Source organism: Rattus rattus, chromosome 2, assembly GCF_011064425.1.
Source record: "Rattus rattus isolate New Zealand chromosome 2, Rrattus_CSIRO_v1, whole genome shotgun sequence".
Lineage (NCBI taxonomy): Eukaryota > Metazoa > Chordata > Mammalia > Rodentia > Muridae > Rattus > Rattus rattus.
Window position 1 is genome coordinate 211,242,324 of NC_046155.1, and position 27,269 is coordinate 211,269,592.

Consider the following 27,269-nt stretch of genomic DNA (forward strand, 5'->3'; position numbering starts at 1 on the left):
CCCAGCCCATCACACTTTCTATAACACTGTACTGTACTTTCTATAACACTGTACTATAACGCTAGCCTCTATCTCCGACTTTATACAATCATACTTCCCATAATCCTTCTCATTCTACGATGAATGAGACTTACAATCATAAAATATGTTAGGCCCTTTTCAAGTGACAGGGTCAGAATGTCATATATCTGCGTCCCTCTGGAAGCCATCAGCCTTCCTCTGTCTGTCTCACTCTCTTTTAGTTACAAAGGACAGGTAACAGCCGTTCTACCACGCAAGGCTATTGTGAAAATTAAGATAAAACAAAGCGACTGAACAGTAAGCACTTTCACTTCTTTCTGTCTTTTAAAAAGATTTTTACTTTTAATTGTGTGCATGTGTGACGGGCAGGGTATGAGTGTCGAGCTGGTCGGCAGAGCCCAGGAGAGAGCTTTGGATCCACGGGAGGGGACAGATGTACCGTTGCCGCCTCTCCAACCTGAGTGCTAAAAACTGAACTTGGGTCCTGCACAAGAGCAGCCCAGCGTCTTAACCAGTGCCACCGCTATTTCCTAACACTTCTTTAAAAGTTGTCTTAAAAGGTGTGGAAATAATCGCAAACAAGAAGTTCATATCGCACGGACAGGTAGCCCAGTAGTGAGTACGGCTGCTTCTCGCAATGCTCTGCATTGTTCTCGGTAACTTAAACTACGTTCACTCCTTTACAATCAAGGGATGTCCCGTTTTGGTTTAGAGGAGAACTACTGTGAATTAATTAATCTTGCAAAAGGTGTCCAGCAGACGTATAAACAGACTGCACCAGGAATAGCACTGTACAGACGGTTTTTAATTCTTCCATGCACTACACTCAAACGTGCGGCGCTGTAAAAATAATCACATCAGGTTTGGTTTGCATGTGACTCCTCTAAGAGCATGCCTACTACAGGATGGGTGTCACACATTTGTTATAAATGCCACAGTCATTTATGAGTGTCATCTTAGCTTTCTCTCATCTTCTTGGCCATCATTACACACCTTCCATCACAAGGCTTCCTGCCAGCCAGCCATTCCCTTTTTGTTAAATCCCCAAAGGACCCGATATAGTCATTAGCATAAAAACATAGTGGTGGAGTTAGAAGCTAGAAGTAAAAAAAAAAAAATCAGGATGAGTAAAAAGAAATTTTAATAAGCAAGTAAAGGCCAGAGAAGAGCTCAGGTCATAGACGGGTGGATTATAGAGCCATGGGACTCCCCATAGCCTCAAGCTTAGAGGAAAGCAGGAGCGTGGTGATTGTCCATGCCAGGGACTCAGAGAGCCTTCTGGATCAGGCTTGCTCCACAGCCGCACAGGGCTTGGGCCATATCCCTCCCAACCCCCTCCACGCCTTCCTCCCCCCTTTCCCTAAGCAAACAAGGTTATCAGACTCACTCCACTTCAACCTGTGTGTCCTGGCTTTCTACAGGGCTCCTACAGAGCTGCTAAAATCTTCACCTACGTTACCCTGTGGGGCCTAGCAGCCCAGCTCAATAGCTCTCCGGGAGAGACCAGCAATGCACACTGGCCATTCAGGTGAAGTTCCTGATTTCCTATGTGGGAAAGAAAGAGGACTCTGTTTCCCAGAGCTGAGGGGAGTCCCACCCCATAACACAGTGAGGCCAGTGAGGGGGAGGACAGAGACACTGCTGGGAGCCACAGACCCCAACACCAAGCAAAAGCTGAGAAGGTGAGGGCTGGGTTGCCATACAAGCACATGGAGCTGAGTTCAACACCCAGAACCCACACAACATGCCAAGGCAGCTGCATACATGATCTCGGCACTGGAGAGACAGACAGACAGACTCGGGGCTGGGTGGCCATTCAATCTTGCCAAACTGAATGAGACCCAAGGCAGGAATCCTGACCCAAAAAGAAAAAAATAAGCGGCCACACACACACACACACAAATGGGCACACAAATGGACATGTGTGTGCATATGACTGAACTTAGGGGTGGAGAAGTAGAGGGCGGACAAAGTTCAGGAAGCCTGCCATGTTTGCACTCATGAGCCAATGTGTCTTCTCATACATCCTCCATTTTCTTGAAGACTCTGTCTCCATATATCAGCTCCCATTGCAGCCTTATTTCTGTCTCTTCTGTTTTGACTCTGACTGGTTCCCAGGCACCTCCCAGAATTCCTCAGACTTTCCAGCTATTTTAGCAAGTGCTGCCTTAGGTCCCTACCAGAGTCTTTGGTTCTCTTTGGCCCTGACAATAGGCAGTCTGTCGTTCTCAGTGCTGATCTGCACTGGCTGCAGGCCGAGTGCCCACCTGCTTACTAGCTGGTCCCCACAGCAGGGACTGGCAGCGGTATCCTCAATATAAAAATCACAGGACTAGTTTAAGGGCTGTCCACCATTCCCAACAAACAGTATAAACAAGACGGTAGCATGTACATAAGGCATTTAAAAATAATATTTACAAATGGATGGCAAATTAGCTTTTAAGCCATTTGTTCTCTTTCATGAAGGGGAAGAAAGAGGACCAGAGAAGATGGACAGAGAGGGAGGAATGGGGCAAGAGGGAGGAATGAGGGGATATAAGCAACACACACACACACACACACACACACACACACACACACACACACACACATACACCAGCGCTGGAACTAAACCCAGAACTCAGCCTATTAACCAAAAAAGAAGTAATAATCTGTGCATCTGAAGTCTGTTAAATGTATGTAAATTAGCCTTTTCATTAGAAACATTGACTAATTTGAATTTCCATATACCATGCCTATTTCGAAGTAGTCACATTTTATAGACTTTCAAATGTTTTTATTCAGACTACGAATTTTACAGTTTAAAAAAAAACTCACATCATTGTTTAATATGATTAGGACTTTTGTCTCCAAAGAAATAAGAACTACGAATTAGCATAAATTAAATGTCTATCCTGGAGCAATGAAAAACATAGATTAAAACATAGCCAACAAGTGTGGCTCTGTTGTTAAGCTGTGGTGTTTCCGCCCCAACCCTACCCCTCCTGATTAAGATTAGAGGATGCTCTAGAATGGACCAGAGACCTGGGAGGTAAGACACCCTCAGGACTAAAAGAGGGGGACCCTAAATGAAAGTCCCCTCGGTAGGGAGAACACAGCTCCAGCAGAAAGACAGGGCATCAAGTGAGGGATGAGGTTGCTCTCTCAGTCAAAATTCTGACCCATAATTCTTCCTGTCTGAAAGAACTGCAGGAATGAAAATGGAGAAGAGCCTGAGGAAAAGAAGGTCCAGTGACAGACCAAAGTAGGTTCCAGCTCAAGGGGAGGCCCCAAGACCTGACACCATTACTGAGAATATGGGGTGCTCACAAAAAGGGACCTACCATGACTGCCTTCCAAAAGACCCAACAAGCAGCTGAAAGAATCAGATGCAGATATGTGCACCCAACCAATGGACAGAAGCTGCTGACCCCTATGGTTGAATTAGGGAAAAGCTGAAGGAAGCTGAGGAGGAGGGGGACCCTGTAGGAGGGCCAGCAGTCTCAATTAACCTGGACCCCTGAGATCTCTCAGACACTGGATCACCAACCAGGCAGCATCCACCAGCTGAGATGCGGCCCTGACACATATACAACAGAGGACTGCCAGGCTGGGTACGGTCAGAGAAGATGCACCTAACCCTCAAGAGACTGGAGGCCCCAGGGAGTTTAGAGGTCTGGTGGGGTCGGTGGGTGGGTGGTGACATCCTCGTGGAGATGGGACAAGAGGAGATATGGGATGTGGAACAGGCGGAGGGTGGACTAGGAGGGGAATAAAATCTGGAATGTAAAAATAGATAGTTAGAGAGAGAGAGAGAGAGAGAGAGAGAGAGAGAGATAAAGAGATTGGTGACACAAAGGTTGAGGCTCACAAATGTATCCCTTGGCCAGGTGTACCTGTGAGGTTCCCCCAGGAGGAGAGCTAGAGATTAAATGACTGCACCGAGGTCACAGAACTTGCCCTCTGCAATTTGCTCACTGTCCCCATCCCTGCTGTCCCAACCACCTGCCTCTGCTCCCCACTGTCCCTCACTGCTCCTCATTGTTCCCCACTGCTCCTCAATGCTCCACACTGTCCCTCACTGGTCCTCAGTGCTCCTCACTGGTCCTCAGTGCTCCCCACTGCTTCTTGCTGCTCCCTACTGCTGTTCACTGCTCCCTACTGCTGTTCACTGCCCCTCACGGTTTCTCACTGCTCCTTGCTGCTCCACAGTGCTCCCTACTGCTCCACAGTGCTCCCTACTGCTCCACAGTGCTCCCAACTTCTTCATAGTGCTCCCGAATGCTCCTTACTGCTCTGCAGTCCTCTCTACTGCTCCACATTACTTCAGGTTCCAGAAGCAGTTGGTTCCAGTTTTTAGTTCTTCTTCTTACTCCTCTGTCATTCCCTTAGAGGTGTGAGCAGAGCTGACTGATGTACCAACCTTGTAGGCCAATTTCAGCTTCATTGGTGGCTTTCCCAAGTCCCAGAGCTCCCAGTCCCCAACCCCCGGAGATAGCAACCCTCTTCAAATATCTGTCACATAGGACCCTTCTTTCCATAAGTTACCCAAGCCTGAAAGTTGCTGCATGTTTAGTCTTGACTTTACACTCATTATTACTCCAAAGTCTATTTCACTAATTTCCTACATTAAATTCTTTGTTAAAATACCCAATGTAGTCCCCTGTTTTCTTTGTTATGCCATAACCAATATCTGCTACTTTTGTATTTCTCCTCACACAACTTTGTAACTATTGATGATCCCAACAGTACAGAAACAAAGGGTAAAACATACAAAGTTGAAGCAGCTACAACTGAATTATTTCAGAAACAAACTTTCTCATAAAATAATCTACTATAACCTTTTAATTTAGTCTCGAACTCCATGTAGTTGTACATATATAACTAGGTTCTATGAAGTCTTTAGGTCTAATTTTCCATTAGGGGTTAAGTAGGTTGTATCTATGCAGGGGTGAATATATGCTTCCGTCCCAGTGAATTCTTGATTTAGATTTAATACACCAATTTTAAAAGTACATTATCGTAAACCTAAAGGTTCAAGACAACTTCCATTTTAAAGACAATCGCACAGCAAGCAGCCCATGTCGGCTGGTTCTCAGAGAGTTCAGTAACCAGCATTTGTAATAGAACATAGGGTAGACAAGCTGTGCCTAAACAATCACCCAGACCTGTCTTTATATTCTGTTTTAAACCAAGTTTGCCAACCCTAAAGGCATTAATTTGAATACCACTCAGTAGTCACTATAAAATAATTAATTTAAAAGCACACATTGTTATAAAAAGTTTTGGTCTACTCAAACTTTAGTGACATAGCAGTTTGGAAATTTTTCCTTTAAAATCTTCTACCATACGGTAGAAGAATGCAGGAGACAACACTGTAACGGGTGAGGTGGGGCATCTCTGGGAGGATCGAGAAACCTAGGACAATCAAAACTCCCATGAATCTATGAGGGTGACCCTAGCTAAGACTCCTAGCAATGGGGGATGTGGAACCTGAAACAACCATCTCCTGTAACGGGAAAAGATTTCCAATGGAGGGACAGGGACTCCAATCCATCCACAAAACCTTAGACCCACAATTTCTCCTGCCAGCAAGATGGGCAGGGATAAAGATAGAGCAGAAATCAAAGAAATGGCCGACCAGTTACTTGTCCAACTTGAGACCCACGCCATGAGAGAAAGCCCAGCCCTGACACTGATTAGTGAAATTCTGCTGTATTTCCAGAAAGGCAGCTAGCATAACTGACATCTGAGATGCAAACTGATGCGGAGACTCACGGCCAAACATTAGGCAGAGCTTGGAAAGTTCTATGGAAGAGGGGGAGGAAGGATTGAAGAAGCCAGGGGGACTAAGGACACCACAAGAAAACCTACAGAATCAACTAACCTGGCCCATAGGGGCCCACAGAGACTGAACCACGGAAGAGAGAGCAAGCACGGGATGGACCCCGTCCCTCAACAAATATATAACGGCTGTGCTTCTTGGTCTTCATGTGAGGCTCCTAAGGGCAGGAGCCGTATCTGACCACTGCCTGCCTTTTAATCCCTCTCCCCTACCTGCGCTGCCTTGTTCAGCCACACTAGGAGATGCACCTAGTCCTACTGCACGGATATGACAAGGTGAATTGATTCCCACGGGAGGCCTCCGTTTTTCTGAACCCTTTCTGAGGAGAAAGGGAAGTCAGGAGGATGGTGGGGAGGTGAAGTGAAAGAAGGAAGGACAGAAGATTGGAGGAGGTGAGGTGAGAGACAGGGAGGGGCTGGGAGGAGAGGAGGGAAGGGAAGCTACAATCCAGATATAAATTAAAGTAATTAATTAATAATAAAAAGATGAAAAAAGAAATCTACTATACAACATATTGTACATTACTAATACACCCGGATGTCTCCATTAATAGTTCATTTGCCTATTTTTTATTATTTAATAGAAAACTTACTGTAAACATAATTAGAATGTTTCTGGACTTAATATATCATTATCATTTGACTTTTTTAATATTTATGTCTGTGGTATGTTTCCGTGTGTGTGTGTGTGTGTGTGTGTGTGTGTGTGTACATGCCACAGCACATATGTGGGAGTCAGAGGACAACTTATAGGGAGATTAGGTCTCACCTTCTACCACGTGGGATCAAATCAAGTCATTAGACTCGGCAGTGAGCACCAACACTGACTTCACTATAAAGCCCATCATTTAACAACTTGCTAAAACGTCCACTGTTCCTAAGAACCATAAAGAACACATTCCCTTCCACTTTATAACCTCCTACATAGTCCAAGACAACCAATTCTCCTCTCTCACCGGAGGAGCCCATGTTTGGAATCCTTCAGCCTCCTAAGGTGTGTCTGCCGTCTTCTCCCCAACCCGACCTCCCTCAGGACATGTTCCAGTTCTACAGAACTGTAAGTAAGGTTTGACTACAATAAAGTTGGACATGAAGTATCAGATTAACAAATCATCTACTTGCCAGTTGCTGTGAAATCATAAATTATATCGTTCAAAAGCCCCAAAATGCTGACTTTATGCCTAACTTTGGCTGTACATTTAAAATGCTTAGAAAGTATGGCTTTTGTATTTTTGCTCTGACATATGTTAGACATTCCCTTAAAGTTTGATGCCATTTGCATGGCAAGTGCCAACCGTTCTGACCACAATTAGCATGGGATGAAGGCTCTAGGGCAGGTGGGCAAGGGCAAGCGTGTACCGTTCTGTTCCCTGGAGTCCTCCCTCCCTTGCCAGTAGCACCAGTGAACACCATCTCTTTGGGATATAGAGAACATTATTTCCTTCTAGCCCAAGCATCTTACTTTTACATTACCTCTTTCCTGGTACTACTTTTTTTTTTCTATGCATATATCTTTTGTTTATAAATATCCTTAACTAAATTGGTAAATTGAGGAAAGTATATGGAAATGAGAAATTATAAGTTTCAAATATCTTCTATATGGCTTACCATAAAATTAGCATTTGCATCCCATTTAACACAACATTTAGGTGTAAGCTACACTTACTGTTTTCAGGTTTTGTCTATGACTGTCTCCCAACTGAAAAATTTATTTCAGGAGTTCCAAACTGTTAACTTTAAACTCTGACATTATGAATGTTCGTCACGGGGCACTTAATTTCCTAAAATGTGTATCGTAGGAGCTATGTTTGTTCATATCAAATTGTAAATGTCACCTATGAGAGAAGCTTAGCACAAATGCCTGTCTCCGTGGCAATTAACCTTCTCCTACTGGACTTTCCTGACTTGGTTCTGCAGCCTTCAAGGAATGAGAAGAGTAAGGCATCATAGGAAGGTGTTGCATCATGAGAAGGGCATTGCATCATGGGAAGTTAGTGGCACCATGGAAGCGCGTGGCATCATGGGTGCGGTATCACCTGCTAGAAAGACCCTTCGGGTTGGCTTGTCCTACTGAAAGGATGATAAACCTCAGAATCCAACAGGCTTCTGCTTTGAACTCACATAAATTTAAAAAGAAACCTCCAACAATAACAGCTATGCATTACTCCTTCCTGTGTTCTCTGAACACCTGGCTAGAGCTTTCTGGATGGGGAAAGCTCAGCAGTGTTAACAGAAGTAAAACAAAACTTTCCTCTGAGCATCTTTCAGGAAAGGCCGGATCTCACGGCAACCAAACACAGCATGAAGGTTTCAAAGAAGTCAGTGAGCTGTCACTTTTCAATGGGGCTAGTGTATTTCTACCAGAATATACACTGGAGTTTGGCACATAATAAACTCATTAAGTATAAGTTCTCTGTGACAACAAGAATGTGTTAATGTATAATCTCAGCTAAATTTTAAAGTCAGTTTGGCAGGACAGATCCATACCTATTATAGATACACGGAAAGTCCCGTAGAATAATGTCCAAAGTCTATGATTGCACGTGATAAAAGTTTAACCCAACTAGAGTTAAACAAAGAAAGGGCTTTATGGACTGGAGAAGTTCTCAGACATGCCTGGAGTGATGGGGAAGCCTTTCTCCCTCCCCTGGCTCTTCTGTTATCTGTGCTGGCTTCATTTGTAGAATGGCCATCTGGTAGACCTTAAGAAGACTAAGTTGACAATGTGTGGATCACAATTTCTCCCAGGGCAGGAAGCAAGATATTGTGATAGACGGGACCTCAAGAATACAGGTAGAGAATTCGCCAAAAAAAAAGGACACTCTGTTGAGCTGAAATTCTAAGTCCTAATTTCTCCTCTGTGATAAGATAAAAATAAAACCACCACTGTGCCAAACTGAGTTGCAATTAGCATAGTCTTTATTTATTGTAGAGAAATAATATTTACCAAGTATATTAAAGAAAAGGGACTAGCAGGCAGGCGCATTATAAATATTAGCTAAATCTTGATTAAAATTTAATTTTCATGACAAGAAGATATTATTATTTAAGAGTGGAGTGTGAAGTGTAAAAAATGAACAGCAATACCAAAACCAAAATTACAAACTGGGTCACTATGTCTCCACATACCTCCACTGTCTGTCACATGCCACTGAGCCCTAGGAAGCTTTTTTGAGTCTCTTTACTATGGGTAAAATGGACAAAATTAAGCAGGTCTATGGGAAATGGTTTCTCACTATCTTCAAAGGATTTTACAAGATTTAAGCTAACACCTGAAATTCTTCTGAGGCTATTAGGTCACAGCACACTGCTGGAGAACAGGATAGGTCATGTGAATTTTGCTTTTATTTCTTCAGATGATGGAATGAGATGACAGCCATATTCGAGTTCGCAAATACACTACTCAGAAATACTCAGAGCATTTCCGTCTATGTTCTAACTGTCCCTAGGCCTGGGCCTGGAAGCTTCGTGCATCTGCACAATCTAATCTTCCAAGCTGATTGGTTCAATCTGGCTTCTCTCGGTTCTGATTGAAACGCTCTGTTTGACCTAATTTTGGCAACCTGTTCTCATCTTCTGGTCCTTCTCCTTCTCTGGTTTGTTCTGCCTTCACCTGTATCTAGCTTGTTCTTTCTGCAAACTGCATCCTCCCTCCCTCTTTCTCCCTCCCTTTTTCTTCCTCCCTCCTTTCCTCTCTCTGCTCTTAAATAACCTCTCTTTCCTATGAGATTTGGGCATATCCTAACGCTGACTCATTTTGTCAAATCTTTCTCTGATTCATTATTTTGTCTGCCCCTCAATTAGCTGTCACTTTCAAACATGGCTGCTTCCTTCCACAAACTAACCTTATCTTCACTGTTAGGGATTAAAGGTGCATACTAAGGGCATGTCTGTATTCCAGCCACATCATGCTCTCATCCCAGGTATGTCTGCATTCTGACCAGATCACATAGGCCTAGAAGGTCTTTGGATGTGATCTCTGGAATTAAAATTCCTCCACAACATCAGAAACCTGACTCTGTTTTGTCAAGTGCCCAGGAAAAGAGGATATAGTGTGTGGCTCACAGAAGCTGGTGGCTGTCCCAAGGACTGATATAATCCTACAACCCAGGTATTGCCACAAAAATTATCCAGTATTTCCCTCGATGTTCAATGTTCAAAAGTCCTAAAAACAACACTGAAAGGAAACACAGTAGCCACCACAGCCCGTGAACCAGCAGAGTCAGGGAGGTGAAACATGATCAGTAACTGTTAGCATTTGTTCTAATGTTTCCATTTTAGAAACAAACCTCTGGGGTGTACATCACTTAGCAATGGGAAAATCTAATCAGTATTGACTATGGCTAAATGGTTTACATTGTATAACATGACTGAGGACACCACTACATTGCCTAAAGAGATCTCATGCACAATGCAGCCTTGAATTACTGCTTTCCCTGCTCAGAAGGGGTAATGGATACTGAACAGCCTGGGAACCAGGCTTTCTGCCAGCTTCAGACCCAATACCCCAGAGGACTATAACTGAGAAATTCCCCACTTCTCCAGCTGCCAACAACTTCCCCTCGGAAACAGGGCAGCCAGGAGCATATATCTAATAATTGATCTCCATGAACACTTTGAAAATAACCCTGGCACAGTACCTGGCAGATGGTAGGCATCCAAAAAGTTAAGCCAAAGTGGAGGTAGGGAAGGGAAAGAGAAGGCAGCAGAGAAGAAAGAGAAATTTTGTTTGTTTCCTTGTTTGTAGTTGTTTGATTTTGGTTTTCAGGTCAGGATTTCCCTGTGTAGACCAGGCTGACCTGGGACTCGGAGATCAGCCTGTCTCTGCCTCCAGAGTGCTGGGTTCAAAGCTGTGTGTCACCATGACCAGCTTGGAGGAGAGATTCTAAAAAGTCATCTTTGCTCGATTCTTGTAGCCCCCAGCCTTTTAGCACTAAGAGGCAATGGGGGTGGGGGTGGGGTCATAATACCTTTTAGGAAAATTTTTATATTTTTGTGTCTATGTGCATGTATGTCACATGTGTTTGTGCCCATAGAGGCCAGAAGAGGGCACTGGAGTCACTGGAGCTTGGATTCTAGGATTTAAACTCTGATCCCCTCTCCCCTTCCCCCAAAAAAGCAAGTGCTTTTAATCACCGAGCTATCTCTCCAGCCCCACAAGAGTTTTTGACTGGTTGGTTAGTTGGTCGGTTGGTTGGTTGGTTAAAGAACTATTATCTTATTATTTATGTGTATTGGGTGTCTAGGGGTATTGTTTTTATTTTTCTATTTATAGATTTATTTTGAACTGTATATAAGATGGTGGTTATGTGTACATGAGTTCAGTGCCTTCAGAGGTTAGAGTTATTCTATTTCCCAGGAGCTGAAGTTACAGGCAGTTAGAAGCCATCCAATGTCAAGACAAAGAACCAAACTGGGGTCTTCACTAAGAACAATACGTGCCTGTGTATGAACTCACAGAGACTAATCCAGCATGTTCAGGGCCCCCACCAGTTTTAAAGCTGAGAGGAGAAGTGGACATATGGCCCCATACTATCCCCCAAAACTATCTCCAACTGATAACCACTTGCAAATTAAAAATTGGTTTTCTCCAAGAGAGTCTCACTGGGGAAACAAACCATGCTTAGGGTAGACCCCATACAGATGTAGATGGGCATCACAAAATGAACTCCATGGCATCTTCAGCCCTTTGTCTTGTAGTGCTATGTCTGGGCATTTCCTTTTGAACCTCACAAGTCCTCTTGTGAATATATATATATAAAATCTCCCAGTTTTGTGCTTTTATAGGATTCCCATGTGTGTGAACGAGTGTCTCTCTGCATCTGTGTTCCTTACGCTTTTTCTTCTGTTTGCTTTGTCCTATTCTGAAATGTTTGTTTTTGTCTTGTTTCACTTTATTATTGTTCCTTAAATGCCGGTTTGGTTTTGACTGAGGGATGGGAAGGGTCTGGATCCAGATGAGAGGGAAAGTGAAGAGTAAGTAAAAGGAGCTGGGGGAGGGGAAACCACAATAACAGAGAGGAGGAAAAAAGATCTATTTTCAATAAAAGTAAAATAAAGAACAGTATGTGCTCTTAAACATTAAGCCATCTCTGTAGACACACCCCCATCACAGTAGTCCTTAGCCTCAGTCACGGCAAACCCTGCCACACTCATAGCCTAACAGGAAAACCAGTGCCACCCTCTTCACTGGCAAACACTCACAGCCCAGCTTGGGTGGAGAAGCCATGTGCAGAGCCTGGTGCAAACTGCAGGAATCTATAGTTTGTTCTTAATGTTAGGACTGGGCATCCACGTGAGGAGATGGAGCACACGCGTAAAACACAACCAGGAAGCCCGTGTGTGTAAAGTAGGAAACAGAAGAGCAGCATCACAGAATGCCAGTAACTGAGCTGTCAACATACGTCTTCGCTGGCTGCCCCAGTGCCACCGTAATGTCCCTAGGAAGGCGTGGCTTGCCACCTATTCGCACACACTTTGGGTAAAGAGACCGCCTGCCTCATGACGAGGTAGTGTATACCTTCCGGGGCCACTCCCTGCTCTTTTCACACAGAGTGCGTCCGAACAAGAAAGTGCACAGTGGGAATGTGGAGGAATTAGCTAGACAAGTGTCTACTTGCCAAATTGTCACCGAGGTTTCCTCAGTGAGGTATCACATGGCGCTCGGAACACCTTCTTGCCTTGACGCTTTTATTCAAGGACATTCCTTTCAGACTACTAAAATCTCAGTAATCCAATGGGGAAAAAAGTCTAGAAAAAATCCAGAAAGATCTGCACTGACGAATAACTTTAGCACTCGTTATTGCTGTCAGGGGTATTTCTATATAGAATATAAAAAAAAATCTCATTTTCTAAGGATCATCGACTAATTTTCAATATTCTACTTACTTTAGTTCAAAATTTAAAAATATAAAATTTGTGGAGCGGGGATGTTCAAGCACTGGGATTCAAGTAAAAATGGCCTTGCTGCTTCCATTTGTTACCTGATGCCCAAACCAGTGAGTTCTGCTACATTTCAGCATTCACCCTATTACCAAGAGTTCCAGGTACACACAGTTAATTTTCAGCATGGACTCGGGCCCTTTATAATTGGGTGATAAGAGAATCATTCTGCTTACTATTAACAGATTAAAATGACAGCACCAACGAATCAATGGAATCAGAGTCCCTTCCACCAGCACCACCACCAAAGGGCCGAAACAGGACAGGCTAGCAGGAACACGGGTCCCGCTTGACTCTTACCACTTGGCCCGCTGAATCTATCCTTGCTGGATCTCTGTAGGGCTGCAGAAGATGGACTTTCCAACTGACCTGTGTTTTGAGAATGACACCCACAAATATAAGTTTTCATCCACGTCCCTTTGGATTCTCTCTAATTTGTGCCACCCTCTGGAAGGGCAGTCCAGAGCCATGAGTTTAGGGCCATGACCCTCTGTGCCAGAATTAGGAGGCTGGGTCATGGACGTGAGCACTCTGGTGCTCTGCCCCTAGCAAGACACTCAAAGAGCAGGTGACTTGAAGCAGGCTAACAAGGCTATTAAGGATCCCGGAACCCAACAAGGAACCATACCTGAGTCTTTGGGTGTTACTGTACAATCCAGTGACTGGAGCAAAACGACCCTGGGCCCTCTCAAATGTCTTTGTGGATTTTTTTTCTTTTACACATTACCAATACAACTAATATGTCCAGTCAGTGCTGATTTATACTTTCCTTGAGATATACTGGGCAGTGAAATCTCTGTCACATTTTTTTTTTCTTTTCTTTTTTTCAGAGCTGGGGACCGAACCCAGGGCCTTGCACTTGCTAGGCAAGCGCTCTACCACTGAGCTAAATCCCTAACCCCCTCTGTCACATTTTAACAGCCACCCCTAACTGGTAAGTCTAATTAGGCAAGCATTATCAACAGTCTGGACTACCACAGGAATGTATGTGTGCATGGGGTATGTAAATGGGGGTGGGGTGGAAATGAAGTCATAATGAAGCCAGAGATAGGAGAAAGAATGATATGGAAGGAACGTGCCAGACTGGGAGTCGGCTGGGGTTTGTGTGGAGAAGAAGCAGGGTGTGAACGCATGGGTTCTGCACTCCTGGGTTAGACGATTCCTTCAGACACAGCATACTATTTTCCTTTTGCTTTGGGAAGGTGAAATTTTAAGAAATAGAACCCAAAACGTATTATAGAGAACTTCCCCTAAACCCAAAATTAGAAGCACTGTGTCTAGAAGCACAGACTTCACTCTGCAGTCGTCCCAGACGACAAAGGAAAGCACAGGCTCCTGGCTGCACTGGAATTCGACTTCTGCAGGGCCAGGAGGAGCTCAGAGACCAGGGCAAAAGCAAACCCATGCAGGGAGAGCCCACAGGGAGGGACCAGAGGCAGAGGCAGGGTTAAGGCAAGAACTTGTATCCTTGCATCTGTCCACACCTAGGCTTTTCAGATAGGGATGGCCTGCAGAAAGTGAGTGTAAGTGTGCCCGGATCTCCAAAACCACAGATAAGTCATCCTGACACATCCAGAAAGCGTCCAACTGCCTGGGGAATGCCTGTGCTTGATCTCACAAAGTACCTGGTGTATCCGGCTCTAAGAGCAGGTCTGTCGTGCTGCCCACTGTCACTTTCATGAGTACAATTCAGAGACGTTTATTGACTCTTATTAAGAGCCGAATGGTCCAAAGTCTGTCAATGTTTATTCCAAAGCCTACCAGACGGTTTCTTAGGAAAACTGACTGGACTCCCAAGTGAGTAATGGTCATAGACTAGCCATTGACTTCTTAAACCTGCCCTTGCTCTGTTTCCTGCAGAACGAACATCAGGAAACAAAAACCAGATGGGGAATCTTGGAGTATCCGAGCTAGAGATGACATTCTGTGAACCCACTTAAGTGAGAATCACACACTGGTATGACAGATCTATGACTGCAAATTCGGAGGTATGACTGGGAAGATTTCATCTGAAGGGAAGTAAAAAATTCCCTATTTCAGGGTAAGGAACAGAAGACAGCTCGCTCACACTAATCCTGAAGCCAGCAGCCTACACAGGCACTAAAACGTTAAGTAAATGCATGCAAGCTCCCAAGGGGAGTCTTTGGATGCCCAGACCTCTACTTAAACTCTTTATGGTCCAGAAACAGATGCAGAGTCTGCCTGACATTTTAAAATATCATATTTTAGTATGCTCAAAAATAGTATACAATATTTAGAGTCTTTTTCGCCCAGATTTTGGTGAAAGGCAGAGCAGCAGCACTTATTTGGTGTGGCTTTAAGGTTAACACCTGAACCCTCCCGCTAGAACAAAGCGGAGGACACGTGAAAGTATCTGCAAACATCCAGTCAGCCTCATTTCGGAACCAACAGCACCCCTGCATGCGATGACTGAGGGTTGCTCCCAAAGCTTGCCAGTTCCAGCTCCAAGGAAGGGCTTGTACAACGGATGAACCGAATGCGATGATTTAAAGAAACTCAAAACTAAACTCTGGGCTAGATAGTGCCATGAGAAAGGGCTGTACGAATGTCAGCAGAGGACAATCAGAACCGAGTTTTCGGGGTCAACCTATCACTGTACTTTCACACCTGCATTAGATGCACAGTTGAGAATCACTGCTCGTTTCCCCCTGCTGATTCCCAGGGGGAAGCCCAGAGCTAACCCTAAGGCAACCTCCACATTATACGCAAGCACTACTGCTTCCGCCCCTTACTTACAGATTTTGCCCTCTTCTCTGGCGAAGGGGAAGCAGCAAAGCTGGCCCATGGTCCCTGCGTTCCTGGCGGGCACCCCACCGGGAGGCTGCGGCTACACCGCGGTCTGCTTGGCCGCCGCCTGCAGCCAGGAGCTCAGCACAGCACAGCCGAGAGAAAGGGAAGGGAGCTCGCTCGCTCCCTCACGAAAAGGCTCCTCCTCCTGGCCCTCCAGCTCCAGCGACTGCTCCGACTGCTCCGGGACACACTGGCTAGGGAAGTGGCCATATGCTCGCCCGATTCTCCCAGCACCCGAGCCCTGGCCGACCTGAGACGAGGACCACAAGAGAAGCCAGGCTGCCAGCATGTGTCTTTAAGAAGGTAATGGAGAAAACCTGAGTCTTTACCCACACAGACCAATGCAGCAATTACACATGAAATTCAAACCAGCATTTTTAAAAGCCACGGTTTCTCTTTGTTATTTAAAGAGGAAGAGCTGCCCAAGATACTTTTGTTTGTCGCCTTCCGTACAGAGAACACAGCACAGCAGAACGCTATAAATTCCACTTCTTTCAATAAATTCTACTTGTCTCAAGTGCCATTAAATACCCAGCAAACTGTATAAACAATAGAAATGGGGCGGAGGAGGCTGGAATCAACTGTTATCTGCACTTTACACATCTCCCATAAGTTCCCTATCTTTTTTTTAATATGCCCTCGTTCTCTTATTAAATCATTAGTCAACATGATGAAATATGCAGTTGCAGCATCCAACATCACGGTGGCATAGAAAATAACCAGGAATCCGCTGAGAACTAGATCAGGGATAAGGGGATCATACCCAAAGAAGCCACAAGGTGACTGCCAAATTCAAGGGCAGCAAAAATACTCATTTCTAGACTCATGATATCCTCTGAGATTCATGAGAATATAATGAGCTTCCTGGGGTTGTTTAAAAGCTGTGGCCTGATTCAGGGTGTGGCCATGTGTGTTGACGCTACAGGAACGAAAGTCTGCTTGGTGCCAGCCGCCCTATTCAGCTTCTTCCTTCCCACATGTGTGACCTACTGAGCCCCACACATCAATCAAGCTGCCAGCCGCTGCAAGGAGAAAGATACGAGATGGAAATTGGCCTGCGGTAGAATAGAATTTTAACATAGAATTTTGACAGTGCTGGTGATGGGATCTAGAGTTTTAGGGATGCAGGAGGAGTATTGAACCAACCTGCATCTCTACCCCGCCCCTCTCCTCTTAAGGGAAAAACAGTCTCCATTAGACAGGTAGGTCTTGAACTCACTCTGCAGCCCAGGTAAGTTAAACTAGTGGCCCCCTTGCTTCAGCCACTCTAGTAGCTGGGACCCGAGGTGTGAACCACTCTACTGGGCTAGAACTTTGATGCTCTTAGGTTTCATACACATCTTGAGAACCTTTTAGAGTATATCAACTGATATAAGCCATTTCTATCAGGAAATGGGGTATATTAACATAAACTTCAAGTATTTCTAATTTGCAAGATTAGAAATATTGTACAGATCTATGTATAAAAGCATACATTTGGCTAAGTGAAATTACCAGGTCTCTCTACATAATTAAAACTAATATTTTTTTTTATTTTAACTTTATTTATTTAATGAGTGTGTGTGCTCTGCTGCTTAGACATCCACCTGCCTGAAGGGGGCATCAAATCCCATTACAGATGGTTGTGAGCCACCATGTGGTTGCTGGGAATTGCACTCAGGACCCCTGGAAGAGCAGCCAGTGCTCTTAACCTCTGAGCCATGTCACCAGCCCCTAAAACTAATATTTAAAACATCAGCTATCCTTAGGCAGATTTCCCTTTTTTTGGAGTATTTTAAACATAAATACAATGCTTAGTTCTGTCTGCATTTTAAGGGAGCACTCTGGTTGATTACACAATGAACAATGCAAATTTTTTAAAGTCAGATTTCACTGTCAGAACCAGTTTGTTAGCTCACAGCTTGTCAGCCTATTTAAATTATTCTACTGTTTCCTTTCAGGATCTTCAAATACATGAGGCAAAACTAAAACCACGAAATAAGATTTTTGTGTGTAATTGTAAATACTCTTTAAAATAATAATGGGTAGGAACCTCTTTTTATTTTAATCTTATTTATTTATATTTTATGGGAGTGCTCTGCATGTGCACCTGCACGCCAGAAGAGGCCATCGGATCCCATTACAGATGGCTGCAAGCCACCACGTTGTTGCTGGGAATTGAACTCAGGACCTCTGGGAGAGCAATTAGTGCTCTTAACCACTGAGCCATCTCTCCAGCCCCTGGACCTCTTAAAACTAATAAGCAAATAATGTTGAGTTCTTTTTTTTTTTTTCTTTTTTTCGGAGCTGGGGACCGAACCCAGGGCCTTGCGCTTCCTAGGCAAGCGCTCTACCACTGAGCTAAATCCCCAACCCCATAATGTTGAGTTCTAAAGATATGAACTCACTTCCTCATATTGCACAGCAAGCACTTTTAACAACTGAGTCATCCCCCCGGGCCTGATGTGACCTTTAGAATCATAAAACTGTAAGTCTGAATCCAAGATCTGTTGGGTGTTTACAACCATGAAAGATAAACCTATCAGAATCCGAGTCTCTTCACTGATAAGTTCATTTTCATGTTCTAAAATGTCGTTACAAAGCAAAAAGTACAGGGGAGTAAGGAAGAAGAGAGCAGAATGTCTGTCTATAGGCACCTCAGCGTTTGTAGCACCAGCTAGCAATCCTGCCCACTCCTCTGACAGTTTTCTGCCCTGCCAGTGTGCCAGGTTGAGCCCTATCCCTTAAATATCCCTTTACCTCAAAAACAGCATCCAGTGGGGACAGCCTTATGGTGAATGTCACCAACTCAACTTTGTTAAATACCCCCACTGTGGCTGCTTCCAAAAACCTGTGAGTTTCCAATTGTGAGTAAAGCATCTAAAAATGTGTCCATAGCTAAGGACCAGTATTCGTAAGAATGTTCTAAAAAGGGTTCTATGACCTTACAGACTTTTCCACAAGCAATCCAGAATGAGCCACGCTGCTGGGTTATGGAGGCACGGACTAGGATCTGAGTGCTTCAAAGGCTGAGGCAAGAGGATCTTGAATTTAAAGAAGCCGGGCAACACAGGTGGACGCCATCTCAACAAACAAAAAGCTAAACTGGTAAAAGAAATGTTGAGTCAGCCACAAGCAAAAAGATAGAAAACCACAGAGAAATTTTAGGCAGGTGTTTAAAAATCTAACGCCTGCTGGTACTGCCTACATGCCAGGCACTTGCAACACTCAGAACATTTTACTCACCCGTTTGATCCTCACAACAACTCGAGGACGCGTGCTAGCCCCAAATCTCCAACTTAAGCTCAGAAATGTAAGGTGAGGGAAAGTTAGAGTGGGACATGAACCTAATTTGTCTGGCTCTGAGCCACACGGATGAAATTACACTGGATGTACACCTTGAAATCCTGGCTCTGTTCCCGACGGTCTACCACCGCAGGCTTTATTAACACTGCTAACGTGATATGGTCACGTTATGTTAAGACAGAGGCCCTAAGGACAGATCCCTTTGGAGATGATGCTCGAGACACTGCCTCCCACTTGTGGAAAGATGAGTCAATCGGGAGCGAGTGAGGACAGGAATGTGCCCCAAAAGGAGCTGCCCTGGTGGAGAAACAAGAGCCTATGGCATTCAAGGGCACCTCCAAGGGTTCTCGCTGTGTTTTATGAAGGAATGGCACACTCACTTTAGCAATATATGGAGGCGCACTATGACCAGAAGAGTTTTAAAAGGATAACCTCATAGTGAGGGGGCTGAGGACCAGCCTGGGCTACCCAGTGAGAACTATCTTAAAAATAAAACTGAGAAACGTTGACCCGGCGAGCAGGTGTGTCTGGCACAGACAGCTTGAGAGTGTTGGCATAACCTTAGCCTTTTCTGCTTGTTTTTCTTGGGAGCCTGACTGCAGGCAAGTGGTACTTAAGGGCACTATAAATCTCCTCCAGGACTCTGGGTTTTTCTTATAATGGTCAAAAATGTCAGGAATAAAACCAATGCTCTAAGGGTGGCAGCTGCCTTATATACATGTCATTTGGAGTATTGGATCCAGTCGTTGTCTCTAGTAGACAAAGATAAAGCCTAACTGTGATGGAACTACACTCTACATCAGTTTCTATTTGTGACTAATTATATATTCACACACACACACACACACACACACACACACGCACACACTTGTAGACACACACGCACAAGCACATACACACACAAGCACATACAAACACAAGCACACACACACACACACATGCAGACACACATACACAAGCACATACACACACACACGCACTCACACACACTCACGCCCAGACACACACAGACAAGCACACACACACGCACGCACACGCACGCACACACATGCACGCACAGACCTCAGAGCACTTCTGAGGAAAAGTCCTACTCAACATAATGAGAAAAACCTGAGTTGCCAGGGAGCACCTGCACACTCTGGCCTTAGCCCTGAGGCTGAGGAACACCAGTTCCAGGCCAGCCTGGACTGCAGAAGGAGACCCTGTTTCATAAAGCTATCTGATTACTTAATGTGACTACAAAGCTGTACAAATTGTTGTTGTTGTTGTTGTTGTTGTTGTTGTTGTTGTTGTTAATTCTTGCTCCACAGCCTTTCGACTGATTGGTTAAAGAAAACATGAGTTGACTAACTCGTGGAAACATAAGAAAGAAAAATAAAAGAAAGAGCCTTTTATTCAAAATGGTGGTGAGGAAAAGGTCATTAAACAGTAAAGCATGATGAGAGGAATGACCTGCTCTATCATTCCAAATCCTGGAACATATATGCATTTAAAACAAGGGACACTGCACGGATTCCGTGAGGCAACAGGCGGCACACACACTGTTAAGAGAAAAATGCCGCCATTTCAATAAGCTAAGGCCCTTGACGGGATAGAGGGAGGACTCAGTCAGCAAAGTGTCTGCAATGCAAGCATGAGGATCTGAGTTCAAATCCCCAGTGTATGTAAAAGCTGGGCAACGTGGCATGTGCCACAAGAGAGAAAAGGATGTCCTTGGGGCTCGCTGCCAGTCAGTCTGGCCAAATTGGTAAGCGCTAGATTCAGTGGGAGACCTGGTCTCAAAAAATGGGGGATTACACACTATCTTGACACACACACACACACACACACACACACACACACACACACGCCTATGCAGCTGCACACATATGCACACATGATATTTATGAATATGTACATATACGCATAAATGCTTAACAATGTATTGAAACAAAGATCACAAACACTAAGATCTCAAAAGGACAGATTACTGCACCTGAAGGAGATAGGGCAATAATAACCGATTTTGTATTTTTTGTCTTTAGGTTTGTTTGTGTAGAGACAGGGTCACTAGACAAGGCTGGCCTCAACAAACTACAGAGCCAACCACGATTCTGAGCTTTGGAATCTCCTGCCTCCACCTCCCACGTGCTGGTCCATGGGCATGTGTCCCCACTCCTGGTTTAAATGGTGCTGGGAATGAAGCATGGTGGCTTTCTGGGAAAGCGCTCTTCCGACTGAGCTGCATCCAAAGCCTGATGTCTCCATGTTCATGGAAAAGGACAAATGCACACTAAGCACTGTCTGCGGCCCGGGCCTGGAGGACACTTCCTGCAACTTTGTGCTCATTGTGTTACTAACACAAAGGTTCTGAAGCTACATCCTGGGACAGTGATACCGAAAAGCTGTCCTCGGTCTGTCTGTCTATACTGGGAAGGACAGGCTACACACCCTGCAGGAGTTGCTGTCGGTCTGTCTGTTAGGTCTGGCTCTGAAGTGTGCGACTCCTCATTGGCTTGTCACTCCTCCTGTGTCAGATCCCAGCAGACTTCCTGCCTCTCTTCACAGTACTTTTTTTTTCCTTGTAAGTTAGAAGTTATAGAAATGTGTGGTTGTAAATTACCATTCACTGTGTAATTTTAGCATGTAATTGGAAAGAGGGTTTTTTTTTTCCTATAAAGCATACGGGAGAAAAATATACCATCCAAAGCATATGCGAGTTAGGGGATGGGGGGGGGGGATACGTAGGTAGAGAACTAAGAATATAAAATAAGTTTCTATTCGGTTAGGTTTTGTGGTTTTGAAATGAAATCTCACTCTGCAGTGCAGGGTAGCCACAAGGCACAGCAATCCTCCTACCTCAGCCTCCCAAGTGATGGGACTGTAGACGTGAGCCTCCCCAGCCTGCTCGTTCTTTACCAATCAGTCCACAGCGGGTATCCAAAACCTCGGCTAATGACGTTCCACTTGGTGCCAGTTCTCAAATGCCTCCTCCATGGTTACTATTAGCCTGTTCTCTTATGCAAGTGCTGCCCAGTTTTAAACAACACGTGGAGTCAAAGTCTTTTCTTGTGTTGAGAAATAAATGACATGGAAAAGCTCACCTCCCTGCTCAGAGGACATAGCATGGGGCAGTGGACTAAGGAGGCTGAAGAAGGCTGACGGTGACAGGGGTCTGACACTCAGCCTCTCCAGCCTGCCAGACAGCTGGTCACCACACTGAACACATCCCATGAGCTAATACAAGGGCACGGGGCGGGCGGGGGGCTCTAGGGATGAAGTTAACTTTGAAACTGAGAAGCTCATCCAATCAGAATAGATGAGAATGCGAGGTCCAAAAGAGGGCGGGCCCTCTATTTTCAGCCATCCAATCAGAATAGATGAGAATGCGAAGTCCAAAAGAGGGCGGGCCCTCTATTTTCAGCCATAGACCCAGAAGAGCAAGAAAACCCAGCATTGCCAGGGGGCGACTCCTGCCCAGCAGTGACCGAACTGAGACCATGATCCATCATTATCTACACAGCCACGCCAGCCGTGCTTTCTGTAGTCTGTCCTTTGTGGGTATTAACCACACAATCGCAACAACTGACAGGAGTCAGTTATTCAAGGGTAAGCTAAGTGTTTGGATGTTAAAAAGCTTCTTTGAAAACAAAGGAAAAGCATGAAGTACACCGTAGGCTAGCGTTTATATCCTTAGACAAGGCCCAAGAAGCAGTATCCCTGCTTGGCTCCCATTGAGTTCGTTACAGTCATTTTGCCACCTTAAATTTTAATTGCCTGTTTGCCTGACTTCCCACTAGAAAGGCAACCTGAGAGCGAGGTTCCTGCTCGCCCATCTTTGATGGTCAATACATAATGTCCGGCACGTGACGGGTTCAAAATTATCTGCTTAATAGGCTGAATGATACATTGTAGCAATCCAAACTAGACTGAAGACCTCCTAAAGTAAAGGAGAAGCCTTTATATGCACGATAGTTAACAACGTTTCTGCTGCCTAGAGGGAGCTGTGCCTGAATCGCTAATGCAGGCAGAATGAATCAACCCTGAACTCATTCTGAAGGCTTGACACTAAAGCCCTTCGCTCTGTACTGAATGGCCTCACGCCGTTCCTGGATTAAGGATAATGATACAAGAAAACAGAATGGAAACTGGGTTTTCACATGGAGCTGCAAGAGGAGAATTTTCCTTCCTTAGCATTTAGTCAGACCTGCAGTAATGACAATCTAGCAATAACAAAAGCTGCTATTTTGCATAAAATAAAGTATGGACCCTAACCCCGGAAGGAACTACAGAGGATTATTCAGACATTAGGTTAAACACCTGATCTCAGGTTACTTTCCATTGGGAGAAAGATGGCCAGCAAAGACATTTTACCAATCCCTCAGCACTGACCCTCCTCCTAAGAATCAGAATTCTTGCTGTCTGTATTCCCAATATAGACTAAAGACAAACAAACAAAACACTCAGCATTTTCTTTTTCTTTCACTAACCTTTCCTTAAGTCCTCTCCTGGCTCAGGATAGCCACACAATCTGTCACAAGGCAGCAATTATAATGAGCACAGTGTGGACAGGCCTGATGCTAACTGTGTCCGGATGACCTCATTCGGCGCTCACAGGAGACTCTGGGGGTCACAACTACCGTCCTCATTTTATAGATGGTTGGGAGTCATTAAGCGCCGTGCACCTGGGAAGCAGCACTGCAACTAGAAAAAGGCCTGATTCTACCTCGCTTCTCGCTTGCTGTGTTTCAGCTCTGCGCTCTCGCTCTCTCTGTCTCTCTCTGTGTCTCTCTGTCTCTCTCTCTGTCTGTCTCTCTGTCTCTCTGTGTCTCTCTGTCTCTCTCTCTCTCTCTCTCTCTCTCTCTGTCTCTCTCTCTCTCTGTCTCTCTCTCTCTCTCTGTCTCTCTCTCTCTCTCTCTCTCTCTCTCCTGTGTTCTTCTGTATTAGCCCCGGTTCTTCCACCCCTCACTAAGGTGCAGGACTGACTTCATGTCACAACTACGTCTCCTGTGATCTCATCGCCAGATTATTTTGAATAATATGTACATTTGTCAAGTTGATCACAGCTAACACAACTAAACCATCTTCGTGCGTGTGTGTGTGTGTGTGTGTGTACGCTATGTACTCACACACATCATGATAGTTGCTTGTCTTTGTTGACTGGATTTATAATACTGCCTTCCTAATGCTGCGACTCTTTAACACAGTTCCTTATGTTATGGTGACCCCCAACCATCAAATTATTTCCATAACCACAATTCTGCTACTGCTATGAATCATAATGCAAATATCTAATATGTACAATATATTTTTATTGGAACAAATTGACCCAAAAGTGTCACAACCCATAGATTGAGAACCACTGATTTAGAATATTTAGAGAGAGATGTACTTTGGGTATCTCTAACAGGTGTGTCCAGAGGGGATTAGCAGAGGAAGAAAGACCCATCCTGAAAGAACACCACCGGGCTGGAGAGATGGCTCAGTGGTTAAGAGCACCGACTGCTCTTCCAGAGGTCCTGAGTTCAAATCCCAGCAACCACATGGTGGCTCACAACCATCTGTAATGGGATCCGATGCCCTCTTCTGGTGTGTCTGAAGACAGCTACAGTGTACTCATATATACATTAAATAAATAAATCTTTAAAAAAAAAAAGAAAAGAAAAGAAAGAACACCACCCCAGAGGCTAGGAGTCTCGATGGAATCAAAGGGGAAGAAAGAGGCCTGGGGAGACAGTACTCTTGTGCTCGAAGCACAAACATAAAGGCCTGAGTTCAATCCCCAACACCAACATAAAAGCTGGATGTGGTAGTGCCCAACTGTGAGCCCAGCCTGGGAAGGCAGAAACAGGAAGATTCTTGGGGTCTCTTGGGCAGCTGATCTAGCTAAGTCTGCAAGCTCAGAGTTTAATGGAAGATAAGGAAGCCACCTGATTAGCCTTTGGCCTCCATGGGTATGCATGTGTATAGCCAAGAATACACAATAAAATTAATATTCTTCCGTGTAGTGGTGGTACATGCCTTTAATACTAATACAGTACTTGGGACACAGAGACAAGTGGATCTCTATGAGTCCTGGGCTAGCCTGGTCTACAGAGTGAGTTCCAGGACAGCCAGGACTACACAGAAAAACCCTGTCTTAAAAAACCAATAATAACAACGACGATGACGACGACGACAACGACAATAATAATAGTTAGGAATTTTAGAAGGAAAGGCAAAAGTCAGATAGTACAGACATTCTGTTTCTTGGCTACCAGGATGTGAGCAACCATTGCCATTTCTGCCATGCCTGACACCACTCATTCCCAGCCACAAAGATTTACATCTTCAAACTGTGATCCAGACTAAGTCCTTCTCCAAGCTGCTTCTTGTTAGGTGTTTAATTTCAGCAATGAAACAGTAACTAATACATCTATGCCACATCAAATGTTACACTGAAACCCACATGTTCACCCTTGCTGTTGAAGTGCACTGATGACTGTGGACCAGAAATAATGCAAGTCTTTAATGATAATTTAATAATACATATAAAAAACAAGTGCCCTACTATTAGAAAAGTAAGAATAAGTTCGCAGTAAGTATTCCAATATACATACACATATACACACACCATGTGTCAGAAACTATATGCCAAGCATTTAGGAAATATTAAATACTAGTTAGGATAGTGGAACTTTAATCATAGACACCATGGTAGTGTGATGGATCAGCTAGCACTAATAATCCTGGCAACGGGATCCTCATATTAATTTCCTATCTTTTAAATTTATTTTATGTTTTTTTAATTTCACATATGCATTCCTCACACACAGACCACCTTCCCCTCCCACCTCCCCGTAAATCTCTCTCGAGCCCTTAGGTATATCTGTTTTATTGTATGACCCAAGGTTAACCAATCATCCATGTCCCTGTGGGTTTACAGCCGTCCACTGGGCTCAGCATACACCGGTAGCGTGTACAACTACAGATGGTGACTCCCCTCTCAGAAGAGATGAAAAGCCAAGAGTGCAGAGGTGGTGAGCAGGGCCCTGGGAGCCCCTCCCCCTTCCTCAACTGACGGGTGACATGGCCCACGTTGGGTGTGTTTGGTGCACATTACTACAGTCGATGTGAGCTAATGGTTAAACAGTTTTGCAGAGTCTGAGGAACGCTGTGTTTTAGCTTTATTTCCAGACAGTTATGTAATTCCCTGCACTGTTGTTTTTATTTTTAGTTAGCGAATTTCATAAACGTATTTTGGTCACATTCACCAACCTACTCCCGCCCCCTTCCCAACCCACCCAACTTGTGCCTCTTGGTTTCCTTGTTTTAAGACCACAAGCACAATGTGTACTGCCCATAAACTTTTGGACACACTGCCATCCAATGGAGAACGAGCACCCTACCAGTGGCTACACAAGGAAAACCGACTCCCCTGCACCAGAATTCCATTCATATTGTTTATTTTTTCTTTTTACTGGGAGTTCAATATTTTTTTTTCTTTTTTTTTTTTTTTTTTTCAGGGCTGGGGATCGAACCCAGGATCTTGCGCTTCCTAGGCAAGCGCTCTACCACTGAGCCAAATCCCCAACCCCGGGAGTTCAATATTTAAGTATTTGAAAATACACTTAAAATTGAAGGCTCCATGAATGACTCACGAGGTAATCTATTACTGCTCCTTTCTAGTCATTCGGCTTCTTTTGTCAGAAGAGGATCCCCACTTAGCGCTGTCTCTCTAATACACCCCCCAAGGTGTCTAATAAACCACAGTGTGTGATCGAACACCGGCAGATGGACGGAGTTTTCAGACTACCCTAGACCACAGCTGTCACTTTGCGCCAGCACCCAGATTAACACCTGATATGCCAGTCAAAATATTGTGAGCCGTCCCAGGATTAATCTTTTCAGTTACATATCCTAAAGCTTTGTCTGACTCAGACAAATATAAAAGTGACCCAAGAATTCCGATGTTAGGATGCTCTTCATCTGGATAAGGGGCATGTAAAAATGAAATTTCAAATTTCTTCTTCTTGAGAAGCATGTTTCATCAAAAAAAGCATATGAAAATGGAGTTTCAAAAGGGAATGGCTATCAATTAACATAATATTTAACATATCAAAAGTTCAATTTTTTCAATATTGTACTTGTTACATAAGGTCATGTGAGGTGTGGCCAAGCCAGGAAAGTCTTGGTTTACTTTTGTATCACAGCACAGTAGTAAATAGATCCTTCTTTTCATGTACGTAACACAGCATGCAGACGGTAAACTACATAGGCAACTGATTTGTGTCACAAAGGAAAAATCAAGTCTCTTCTATTGTGTTGTTATTAAACTATGTGCTACTTTGAAACAAAAAAAAAATGTCCAGTTGACTGAAGTTGTCAAACAAGAAGGGGAATACAGTTCCCTTGGAAGGTAACCTGTT

At 44.3% G+C, this 27,269-nt stretch overlaps 2 protein-coding genes across 3 annotated transcripts in view; both read right to left on the minus strand.

Moving 5' to 3' along the window:
- The window catches only part of LOC116892952 (A-kinase anchor protein 7), a 30,321-nt gene extending 14,212 nt beyond the window's left edge, over positions 1-16,109 (minus strand). The window contains exons 1-2 of one of the 2 annotated variants that reach the window (XM_032894902.1): positions 15,544-16,109; positions 13,087-13,155 (exon numbers count right to left, since the gene is read on the minus strand). In XM_032894902.1, coding sequence (XP_032750793.1) covers positions 13,087-13,155; positions 15,544-15,592 — 118 coding nt within the window. In that variant the 5' untranslated portion in view covers positions 15,593-16,109. The remainder of the gene's footprint in view (positions 1-13,086; positions 13,156-15,543) is intronic. The other variant, XM_032894903.1, reaches the window with a different exon arrangement.
- Positions 1-27,269, minus strand: part of LOC116893555 (A-kinase anchor protein 7 isoforms delta and gamma-like) — a 135,695-nt gene that overhangs the window by 14,213 nt on the left and 94,213 nt on the right. The window lies entirely within an intron of this gene.